Source organism: Conger conger, chromosome 9, assembly GCF_963514075.1.
Source record: "Conger conger chromosome 9, fConCon1.1, whole genome shotgun sequence".
Classification (NCBI taxonomy): domain Eukaryota; kingdom Metazoa; phylum Chordata; class Actinopteri; order Anguilliformes; family Congridae; genus Conger; species Conger conger.
Genome location: NC_083768.1, coordinates 21,963,160 through 21,975,447, shown reverse-complemented (window position 1 = coordinate 21,975,447; position 12,288 = coordinate 21,963,160). Strand labels below are relative to the sequence as shown.

General features: G+C 43.4%; 1 protein-coding gene across 1 annotated transcript in view; it reads left to right on the top strand.

Moving 5' to 3' along the window:
• Positions 1–12,288, top strand: part of csmd2 (CUB and Sushi multiple domains 2) — a 278,599-nt gene that overhangs the window by 150,299 nt on the left and 116,012 nt on the right. Inside the window, 4 exon segments of the mRNA XM_061255941.1 lie at positions 2,471–2,548; positions 3,770–3,857; positions 5,611–5,735; positions 9,834–9,955. Coding sequence (XP_061111925.1) covers positions 2,471–2,548; positions 3,770–3,857; positions 5,611–5,735; positions 9,834–9,955 — 413 coding nt within the window.

The window sequence follows — 12,288 nt, the reverse complement described above, 5'->3', positions numbered from 1 at the left end:
ATCTTGCACTTGAACAGTAAATTTAGAAGTGACCTGAAATAGCAGCCCACCCTCCACTTCCAGCAGTTTCATCACACTCACCATGTTAAAGGTCAGAGCACAGAAGGGATGAGCTGCAGGATTAGGCCGGCTGTCGGGAAACAAATCCCAATCTGTTGGAATCTCACCTCCGCGATAAGGGGATCCGTGCGGGAAGGAGGGAGCACTTAAGAGGAAGATAGGATTACAGGTCCCGTGTTAGGGAAATAAATAAATAATGCATTTACCAAATCCGGAAAGGCTAAGATAGACTAAGCTTGTAATTAGATTTATCCTACAAACCCCCCCCCCCCCCCCCTCGCCCCGCACACACACACATACACACATACACACACACAATCAAATGCTACCCAGTCATGTGTTGTTTTTTATATTCTGTGTATGAGGGGCACTATAGAAGGGAAGATACAGATGAGTTTTACCTCGCTGGTTGAGAGATAGTTCTCCCCTGATCCGGTGCTGTAGTTCCTGATGTTGTAGATGTTTCAGTATGGTAGCTAGAGATTTTGCCTATCTACCTTGTGTACTAGACTTATATTCATGGCTTTACAACTGATCATATGTGAATTGTACCTTATCCGACTTGTGCTGTTGTTTGTTCTATGACCTTGATATGCACTTTTTTGTACATCGTTTTGGATAAAAGAGTCTGCTAAATATAAACGTATTGTAATGTATTTTTTATTTATTTATCTTTTCTGGTTTAATAAACACATCAGGGTGTGTCTGGCGCACAGACATTTATTTCCATTAACTTACTCTCTGCTTCCGCTTAGTTTATTTTGGAACACTTAAGAAAGGGGTCAGTCTTTGCATTGGCAACCAAATTTGCAATAGTACTACATAAAGTTTATTTTTGCGTATTTATTGTGAATTTATTTGTCTCTATTTGTAACATAAGGTATATATAAGGCACATTATAAAGGCATGATAAAACATCCCTCCTCCCCCCCACACGTGTTTCTGTTTTACTCAGAATAATCTCACCATGGCATTTTGAAAATTATGCCTTAGTGTATCCTTGAGGAATAGTCCTAAATATGTTCTTAAATTAACTACTACATTTAGGTAGCTAATGCTTGTCCAGGGTGATTTAAATATTGCATGTTATCTATTAAAACACCTGGATATTGAATGGAGTGAGCTTAAGTATTTTGCTCAAGGGTACCTGCAATTATAGCCTTCATTTTTTATTTTTCTTAATGCACATCTCCAGCTGTCTTAGCATACTCGGTAGTTATGTGCATCAGATCTGCCGTTAGCGCATAGGTGGTGGGTGAAATGTTCCAACATTTCTATAATAATAATAATAATCATAATAATAATAATATGTGCTTGTAGTCTGTTGCTGGAGGAAATAATCCGGTGACCAACATGTTCTGATAAATATCTTGAGACCTTTGAGTCTTGTACGTCAGTAGCGAACTGTCTGTTTCTCAGATTGGCTTAAATAACACACTCTTGATGAAGAGCCTTAGTCATCCGCTGCCGTGCCCTGCATTTATCTGTTTCATTAGAGCTTAAATGGCTGGCAGACCTGGACGCCACGTGCGTGTACACACCACTGCCCCGGCGAGGCCATGGCACCTACTCCTTTTATGGAAGTCCTATAACAAACACTGAACACTCCACTCAAACAAAGCGACGTCAGACATTAAATGCAAAAGACTGGGCTTTTTAAAAAGCCACTGTCTGTTGACTGGATTGACATTGGCAGTCATTTACTCGGTTATATATTGACATTTTCAATTGCTGAATCCAGGCCTGTTGTTGTGCAAATCTGTTTCGTGAAGTGGGATGGCGTGCAATTATGCTAATGTTTCAATTCGCAGTAATGTGCAGAGCACATATTGGCTCACGCTTGACAACATAAGCATGAAAGTGCCTTTGTAAAGCCCCAACATATGTTCTGAAGTTGCAGGTATTCCGCTGAAGAATACAATCACAATCACAAGTGTGGCATTATTAAAGGACTTGGACGAAATATTCTATTTAGTTTTCATTTTTGTGCATTCACTGGCTCAATTTCCATGTTAGCATAATGTGTTAGCTTAGCATAAAGACTTGAAGCCGTAGGAGTCAATAACCGACCTGCATCAAAGTGAAGAACTACACCTTACAGTAACTTCGAAACTGTATTTACACAAGGTATCATGTGTCTTTGAAATACACATGCAGGAATTTTAAAAAAATATTTAAAAAAAACTTTAATGATGTGAGTGTGTCACAATAGACACCATAGACATAATTGACATTGTCCTTTGCCTAAGTATAATTTATATTTCTTTGGTTCTTTTGCAACCTTTTTGTTTTGCTTTACATGACTAGTGAAAAAACCTAAGCCTGTCTTTAAAATTACTAGCAGTCTGCAATTTGGCATGGATTTGTTTACTTGATATTGTGTGGTTCAGCTGCTTTCTTTCCTCTACAGTGAAGAAAATGTCAGAGTTGAAATCAAGAGGAGTCAAGATGCTTCCCAGCAAGGACAACCACCAAAAGATCTCTGTCTGTAAGTCCACCAGAAAACCCATTAGCACCTCCGAAGCTCGCAAAGAGCTTTTTGTCAGCGTAGATATGGATATGGTGCGTTGTTGATTCTCTCGCCATTCATCTCTGTGACAACAAACAGAAAAGACCCTGTCCACCAAGCTAGAATCAAAAGCTTCTGGCATTCGGCTTGCATCCTCTCCCCCACGGCAAGCGCTTATCACAGAAAGGGCTTTCAGCAGAAACAGGGCAGGGAGCATAGCTGTCTGAAACGACTGCACCGACGCTAACAGCAGGACGACTCGCTCGTAAAGCGTGAAATGGAAAACTAGGGGATACGTTTAATTGTTAGTAAATACGCAGACTATCATACGACAGCATTAATTGAATCGCGGAGCCTTTTTCCGGGCAGCAGATAGAATCCTATTCAACAGGCAGGGCTATTATTCCAGTAAAGCAGCTGTGTTATTTACATTTCTATTACTTTTTACATCATTGTAAGAAAATGTCACAGGCTCGCCGCGGCTACCAGGGAGGCTGCGGGAAATTGAGTCTCGCGCAGGTCCAGATCAGACCACCATAAACCCCCCCCATACCCCCCCGCCATCCACTGACAAGCCTGCCCTTTCGTACGTCATTAATATGCATGAGAATCTATATTTATTCGACTTTTCCAATCAACACGTGTCAGATTGGGTTTCCGGAGTGCTGTCGAGGCTTTCTGCTCACCTGACACCAGCCCTGCTGGTCACTCGTTGCGCTGACACCCTGTTACTTCCTGTTCCTGTGCAGGTGCCATAGCACCATTATTACCAGATGATGTCATTTCTTAGCAATGCGGTTTAAATTAGGAGTACAGTACAGAGGTCTACAGTATCCACCAATTGTTATTCATATGAAAATGTGTATTATACTTATTCTCATTATTAGTTTTTACTGCTGATACCAGTCAATTATGTGTCATTGAGAAATAGTCCTACCATACAGGACACTGATCCCTGTACTCAGTTTTACTCACCGTACCGGAACAATGGCATTGACAGGCACGTCCCTGGGCACATTTTAGAAAACCATTGGGAGTGATCTGGAGGTAGACGATGAAAGGGTATTGTTAAATGTCTTTGGCTATCTGTTTAAATGTCTCCATTTATATTTCTGACCTTTGAGAATTCAAACCTGTGCTCCATGTTAAAGAGAATGTCTAATTCTGTGGCTTCCTCTCTCCTCTCCTTGTCCATCTCAGTGTCGCAGATGGGGGTGGCACAGGGACACAACATGTGTCCGGATCCCGGGATCCCAGAGCGGGGGAAGAGAAAGGGCTCGGACTTCAGGTGAGGGGCGGGGGGGGGTTAACGGCTAATTGGCCGGATTGACGGGCGTTCCAAAAGCAGGAATCCAGTTAGTTCCTCCTCCGCTAACGGCAGCCAGCCGAGCGAGACACGGCCGCCGGGCGAGGCCTCCACACCGTTTCTCAGAGGCCCGGTAATCCCCGGGTCCCGGCGGGCACTCCGGCGAGTAAACATCAGCTGCAAGCTCTCAAAGGTCACGGGGAGAAGAGCCGGGCGCGAACAAACAGTGCGCGTTTCCGCGGTGAGCCTCTCTAATTGGCGGTGTCGTCTACACCGGGCGCCTTACTCTCTGCCCGGGCCGGATATTTGTGTGTCATTTCACAGCGAAGAGATATTACACATCGCTGAGAGGGAGGTGTATTTTTACAGTTCCCCGCGGTGTCAGTGGAGGACCCTCCTGACACGGTAATACACAAAAATGGGAATGGCACTGTGAGGACATAACTCTGTCAGACTGATTGTGGCATGGGAGAAAAATCCCAGCCTTTAGGGCTGCGTCTTCTGCTGAGGCCTGTTCAGCGGAGGGGTAATGGACGCGGGAAACGCTCCTCTCTGTGGCAGACTGGCCTAATATGGCTGCCTACGGAACGTGCCGGGTTCAGCGGTGCAGCCGAGTGCCCTCTGTTTAACTCTTCCCCTTTGGTTGGAGCCACGTATACTGCATGTCTGTGTGGTAGGTGAAAATGCCAGGGCCTAGGTGAATTCAATTGCTATAGTTTGTCTGTTTGCCTTCGGCTAATCCGTAATTAAATTATTTTGTGAATCAATATTTCATTAAGATTTAATTCAGTTATTTATTCAATGAAACTTTCAAATTGGAATTTGTTCAGAGGCCCTCTCTGTGTGGTGGTTTAACGGCAAAAACAATGCCGCATAACTGAAATCACATGTTCTGCATTACTTTACGTCATTTGGCTGACGCTTTTATCCAAAGCGACTTACACGTGATTAGACTAAGCGGGAGACAGTCCCCCCTGGAGCAATGTGGGGTTAAGGGCCTTACTCAAGTGTGCGGATCTTATTGTGGCTACACCACCGACCTTGCGGGTCAACAGTCATTTACATTTAACAAATGTATTTAGAATCTCAAAGATTGAAACACAGTTTAGAAGTACATCGCTAGTCTAAAATCTGGTCAAGCCATGTCAAGCTGGGACCTGGTCTGAACTGGTCAACCAGCAAAACCATGTCAAGCTGGGAGCTGGTCTGAACTGGTTAACCAGCTACCAGCTGTTACAAAATTTAGCTTGAGCTGTTTTTCATTTTTCTTGAAATAAAGTGTAGTAGCAGACTCCATTTCACTGTGCAATTCCCTCTAGCAGTGTTTCTCAACTCCAGTCCTTCGGACCCGCTTGCCAGAAGGTTTTTGTTGTAACCTGGAACTCACACAACGGATTTAATGACTGAACCAATCAAACCACCAAAAATGTCCTTGAGTAGTTAAAACGGGTGTGTCAGATCCTGGTTACAACAAAAACCTTCTGGCAAGCGGGTCCCGAAGACTGGAGTTGAGAAACAGCCCTACCGTATGCCGGGGATTTACAGCCGATGCCTGCCTCACAGTTACCACCCAGTGGAGTCACCGCCTTTTACGACCGAAAGGAAAAACATGTGTCTTTGATGTGCCTCAGACACCGTCGCAGCGAGCGCACAGTGCGTGGAGCTGAAGCACTCCACCTCGGGTGTGGAGCGAGGCAGAGAACAGGAGCATCTCATTTGTTCTCTCCCCCGACAGGAGGGGGGCGACGGTGCACTTCTCCTGCGACGAGGGCTACGAGCTGCAGGGCTCCAAGAGCATCACCTGCCTGCGCGTGACCGACAGCTACGTGGGCTGGAGCGACGACCGGCCCATCTGCAGGGGTAGGAGAACCGCACCCCTCCCCCCGCGGCGTTTGTCTGTCTGTCTGTCCGTCTGTCTGTCTCTCTGTCTGGCACCTCAGCCTCTCCCGTATTATCCTCTCTGTCGTTAACAACAAGGTGCAGCAGTCCTACGTGGCCCATGATATTGCGCTTCGTGGACTCGCACAGTGGCTTCTGTTCTGAAACGTATTCAATCTCAGGGGCTCATTGGACGCGGGTATGCACACTCGCAGGCGGTCACACGCTCTCATACTGCTGCTGTGGAATAGGTGATTCGATGCACCCCTGTATTCAATTTAGATGCTTTACACTTTCATCGGTGGAGACATGCTTTTGTCCGACCCTTTTCATTCAAAGAAGAAAACAGTTCACTCAGAGAATACCAGAGTGCTGTATTTAAATGGCCTGTGAGTGAAAGGAGGGAAGCCACCATATTTTCTCATCAAATGATGTTTGCACAAGCATCTAAAAAAACCTTTACCAGCCCTGTAATAAGTCTATATGGTTATATAGGACAGCGTTTACTATCTTACTGTGATTAATGTAGTAGGAACGTGAGCTGAGAATGAGGGACAGGCTTGTTGCTATGCAGTAAAGAAAAGGTATGTTCTCCTTCCTGAAAGGCGCCCAAGGTTTTCCCAAGGTTGACTGCCATTTTTATTCTTCACTTTTTTATTTCTCTTTCTTCACCGGCATGTTAGCTGTCGGGAATTGTTTTATTATTTTGATTAGCTGCCCTTGTGAGATGAGAACACACAGTGCTATAGCTGCTGGAGAAGACTAATGGCTCTGCTTCGGAGGAGTCTTCCCTGTGAAAGCTAAACTGTGGAGAGGGAAGGACTGCACACCAGGATGCCTGCAGTCAGGTCGGCAGGTTCAGCATCACCCGGACCTGCGGAGGATGTTACTGCCCACTGTAATTCTCCATGCCGGGCATTATGTGCTTATTCTGACTGCTGGGTGTAATGGACTTGTGTTCTGAAGAGGACTAGCTGCTGCCATTTTGGGTCTTTTTTTCCTAATGGAGCCCTACACATAATAAGCCAAATAGTCCAATTTGTGAAATTCCGTTGGACTAATGGAGAGGGAGAGGGAGCAAGAGAGCAGTGTGTGTGTGTGTGTGTGTGTGTGTGTATGTGTATGTGTGTGTGTGAGAGAGAGAGAGAGAGAAAGAGGGACAGTTTTTCAGGTTGGATACCGACATCATGATGAAAACCCAAACTGCAGTGTGTAGGTGTTGATGCACTACCTCAGCCCAGTGGAGGTGGTGTAGCTGTTGCTGGTCTGCTGGAAGCACATTGCATTTCAAGGTTAATATGTTTCATCATCAGATTACACTGGAGTAGCCTGCAGGAAAATAACTCCCTGACTGCTAAATCTACAATTTGTATCTCTTCTGAGCATTCATCCTGTTTGTTAGCAAGATCCCATGCATAAAACGAGTATCAAGTGAATCAAGAATAGGGCTATGCTCTCTTTTCATATTTGTTTTATTGTTTTTTTGAGGGGCATTTTCTAATAAGTATTTTATATTTTCCCAAAAGCATATTTCATGCTAATGCGAATGCATAATCAATAATCTTTTGTTTGGTAATTTTCTTTAATGTGCTTTCTTATTTAATACTGGCCATGCCCGTGGTTATTATTAATTTAAATCTTTACTATGCATGTTGGAACACTAGCGAATGCTAGTCTTGTTTAAAAGTTTTTTGGAACAACTCAAAAATATATTTCCCTAGGTGTTTTTTAAGATTGCATGTTAAATGAGAAATCCATAAAGCTGATTTGGAAGCATGGCTCTCACTGTATTTGTGGCTATTGACCTGCAGACTGTCTGAAATGGATTTAGAATTGAGAACATATCTCTGCCTCTATCATTATTTATTTTCAGGGTGGTGATATTTGGGTTTAAAAAGTCACCTCAATCACTTGCTCTTTTTCTCCGCCCGGAATTGGTAGGGCAGGCTTATTTGTCTTGTTTTATTGATATAATGGGGAAAAATGCCCTGTCATAACCCAAAAACTTTCTCTTAATTGTGAAGTGCCAAGGGAAATTTGCTAACTTAGGGATTATTGAAACAGTATTATGTAGCTCCTTAAAACACGCATCCAGAAATGATGTAGTCATTAATCATCAACGGCAAAAAGAAGCGGTTTCTTATTGATCCGAAAAAGGTTACACTGCTTTTCCCATGTGGATGGAGTGCTGGGCACACTTCCTGCTGTGCGCTAAGAGAAATCCATAGCTTCGCTGAACAACTACAGATAAACTGTTGCACATTGGTGACCAAACAGTCCTGAACATCTTTTGATGTTTCCAATGTTGCTGTTGTATCCAGTGAGGAATCAGGTTCAGGAAGGTTCACAGTTCAATCCTTTTCCCTATTTTTCTGCCCATTTTGGATGCCCAGTCAGCAGATTGAAACTTGTGTCTCATCCCCAGTTACTTGCTTTCATTTTGGGGGTTGCTGCATTTAATTTTTAGCCGTACTTAACATTGCTTGAACCAAGTCCAGACTTCTAAAAGGAGAGAATTTTCGATATCACAGCAATGTCTTTACCTGAGAAAATATTTCTTGGGTTCACTGCCTGGTGTAATCGCTTACAGATCCATTTAGTCCCTCAACCTCGTTCATCTTCAGATCTTCTGTAATCTGCTTTTGAGAAATCCAGTTCTGAAATGGGTGGCAGAGTAGCCTGTCTCTTACTGTCTTGTAATCCAATTGAGTACCTACGAGATTATAACTCAGCAACATCTCGGGAGGGAAATGTGTGATCTAATCGTGTCGTCTTTGTTCGGGGAGGGGCACATCAATATCTTTTTGATACTTACTGTAGTATATGTTTGAGTATAGTGTATTCTGATCAGTAGCCCTATTTTAGTGCTCAGGGAAAGATGACTAATTTACAACAAACTTCAAAAATGCCATAGCAGGGTACTGTGTCTCCAGGCAGTTCCTCAGGACACAGTCCGAAGTGGTCTTGGTGAGAGCAGCGTGATGTGGGCTAATGATGCCCAAAATGAAAGTACATGGCAGGACTCTTTCCCCCCCCCCTATTCTACCCAGTCCTCCAGTGTTTTAATGTCTAAGTGCTCATTACACTTGAAGCTATTCCTCACATTGCCAGACATTCATTAGGAGCGCATATTTCAAAACAGGTTCATTGTGCATTATGCATTTAATACATTAAAAAGTACCACGTATATATTTCTGTTAAGGTCAACCATTCCATCTTGTGACCTTCACTTTTTTTGTTCTGTTAACTTTACCTTTCACTGGCAGTGCAGAGAACTTGTTCTTTAGCACCCCAAGGAACACACTCTAGACATAACTCATTAAGTGTTGGACTGAGGTCTAGACCTCCAGACACACTAATTTACTCAGTACATTAATGTGTTTCCTTAAATTCCTCATTAGCCGGGAACTGCTTTAATTTTGGTGAGGTATTTAATGTGTTTCTGGAGGCAAAAGAAAAGAATGAAATAAGTTGATGTCCTTTGAAAGGTGCCAGGGTTGAGCTTAAGCTTCAAGCCAGAGGGAAAAAGAGGTTTAACATGCAAAATGTTTTTAATGATTTAACATGCAGATGAGCACCCACTCCTGTATGTTCAATGACACCATCTTCTTGATTCTACTAACACTGTTGAAAGATGTCATACAAGTGTGTGTGTGTGCCTGTGCCTGTTTGTGTTTTACTGCTGGCTGGCTGTCTGATTTATCTTTGTTTAATGGCAATTTTGGCAATGGTTGCAAAATCATATTTTTCACAATCAATTAAAGAAGCTAATGTAATGTGTGATGCACTGACAAAACAATGACATATTGCCTGGGTGTTTGTGAATATTCAACGTTCGCAGTCTGTGACTGTGACGTGTTTGGTGAGAATTTTGCATCGAATTCACAAAGGAAAGGGGGGAAACAATTAAAAGGTTGATTGGCGGATCACAAACCCGGCTCCATACTTGTCAGGCTGTTTGGACTGTGTAAATTGCCCTTGTAAAGTCGCATATGAACCAGCTTTATCTCCGTTTTGCGGAGGCCCTGGTGTTTTGGCAGGGGTTCGGCACAGCTGCTGAATGCTTTCTCCCTCTTTCAGCACCCATGTGCGGGGGCCAGCTCCGAGGTCCCAGTGGCATCATCACCTCGCCCAACTTCCCCGTCCAGTACGACAACAACGCCAACTGTACCTGGGTTATCACCACGGCCGACCCCTCCAAGGTAACCTTCAGCGACTGCACTGTGCCTTCTTAAGGCCCGTCTACACCAAGAACGATAACTATGACCGTAACGATAACGGTGTGAGCATCCACAGTGATGAACGATAGCGTCATGCAAGCAGCCATTTTGAAAACGAGGTCTTGTGCATTTGGGTGGTGATTTTATCATTCACGCAGCTGGGAAAAAATCGCTTTGAAAGTGATCTCAATGATATACACAATGTTTGACACTCGTTGACGTTATAGTTTTGGTGTCGACTTCACCATCCACTTGAGTTTTAAAGCTATATATTTATAGTTGAAGTTATCGTTCTTGGTGTGGACAGGTGTTAATGCCTGCTGATCCATTCTTTGTCTGCTGTGTGGTTGTACATGATGTTTGTGTGTGGAGTATTCTGTACGCCTGTGTGACTCTAAGAAATGACAGTAGTATCCTCCCATGGGAAATAGACGCTGCTTGAGAATCTCTCGCCCCCCCCCCCGTGTGCGTTTTGCCCTTTGATCTGTTTACTTGGAGAAATAAAGCCTGCTAAAAGGCCGATCACATCCTGGAGTGACGGAAGGTGCTGCCTCCTTCACAATGTGGTTGGATTTCTGTCCCTTTCATATGAAAATGAACTGTGTATGTAGGCCACGGTTAAATCATTTCACGTGCTCTCCAGGGAGGAAGAAAACGCTACGTGCCACGTAGTGTCAGTTTGTCCATCAGGAGGTAGAGAATGAGAACAGCTTAATATTATAGCTATATTTTCCTGATATGTGTGTGTCTGTGTGTGTATTTCAGTTGGTGAAAAGAGACAGGGCTAGAGAGAAAATGCTTCAAGACACTGAAAGCATATCATAGGAGTGACAGGGCTGGTTTGCACAAAGTAATGACTTTGTAGCGTAGTTCAAGGCCACAGTAGTACTCGCTTGCCAAATTTCGCTTCTCTGGGCTTGAACAAATGGCTTTTTTGAATCTGTACCCTTATCACTGAGGCTCACAGGGGAAGTACTTGGAGACATTGGCATCAGTGTTTGGGGGACAGGGGGGTGCATCAGTGTTGTAGCTGATGTGAAATTTTAAGTTGGAATGAGCAATGTTACTTTAAAAACCCTCACCTGCGAGGTTTGTCTTCCAGCGTTTCTGTTTTGACTCTTGGTTATAACTGGCTTTCATTTCACTATGAAAATGAATTCCTGTCGTGTCTGTTGTGATGTGATGTAATGTCACAACTTTTTTTCTGGGATACTCAGGTTTCTCCCAGAAGGCGGTTATGTTTTAGCTGATGGAATCTTTACTGTGCAATTGTAAGAGCTGTGTGTATGGCAGTATATTGGTAGTTGGTAGTTGTAGTATTTGGAGCACGTGGGATGGATATTTGGAAATAATACAAATACTTGTATGGGCTGAAACAACAAAATCCAGATGATTGACTGGTTCCACAGAGAGAAACACGCAATACAATTTTGTGCTTCTCTTACATAGGAAATGAATGCTGTCTTAGGCCCTTGTTTAGATGTACAAGTGATGATACAGAAAACCAGGTTGCCATCCTTTGTGACAAAATCTATTTGTTCTGACATACTGTATCTCATAACATGTTAGCAGTGTTTAGTTTAAGCTTACCTCGTTGGCTGTAGTTTCTGGTCTTGGTCTTTTTTTTGCCTTGCCTTCATTGCTCGGCCATTGAAGATGGTTTATTTATTTATCATTGACACCGAAGAGTGTGTGTGTGTGTGTGCCTGCTTATGTGTGCACAGGCTTCCTGTTGTTTGTATATTAATGGCTGAACATTAAATGACCATCTGTCCATTTAAATAATGTGTCTCCTGAGAAGAAAAGGTACATGGTTAATGATAGGCCAGAATGTGGCGATGAGATCATCACGACTGACTCAGATTGGCTTGGGTCATGCATGATTAAGTGAACGGTGAAAGAAATTCATTTTCAGGAAAGGATTATGACCATTGTTTTCCATTAATTAGCTCAACGATTTTCTTTCCAGCTTTACCACGAACCATAGTCACAATGCACTCCCTTTGTATTAAATCTGGTTTCACATCATTGGTCTGTTATTTGGTATCTAACAAGTATATCTTTTGCAAGGTGTATATTGAAATTTGTGTGTAATATGCATAGAATGGCAAAGGAACTGTTGCAGGATATGGTAGTAATTCTTCTGATAATAGGAAGGCAGAGGCCGGTCTCGGACAAGACCGAAAGGGAGGGATTTCTGCACCAACCAGCTTCATATTGTACAGAAGGGAGGGATTTCTACAATGGCCAACTTTATATTGGAGGAAAGGGGGGCATTTCTCTACCAATTAGGCGAGTGCCATTTGGAGTAATGG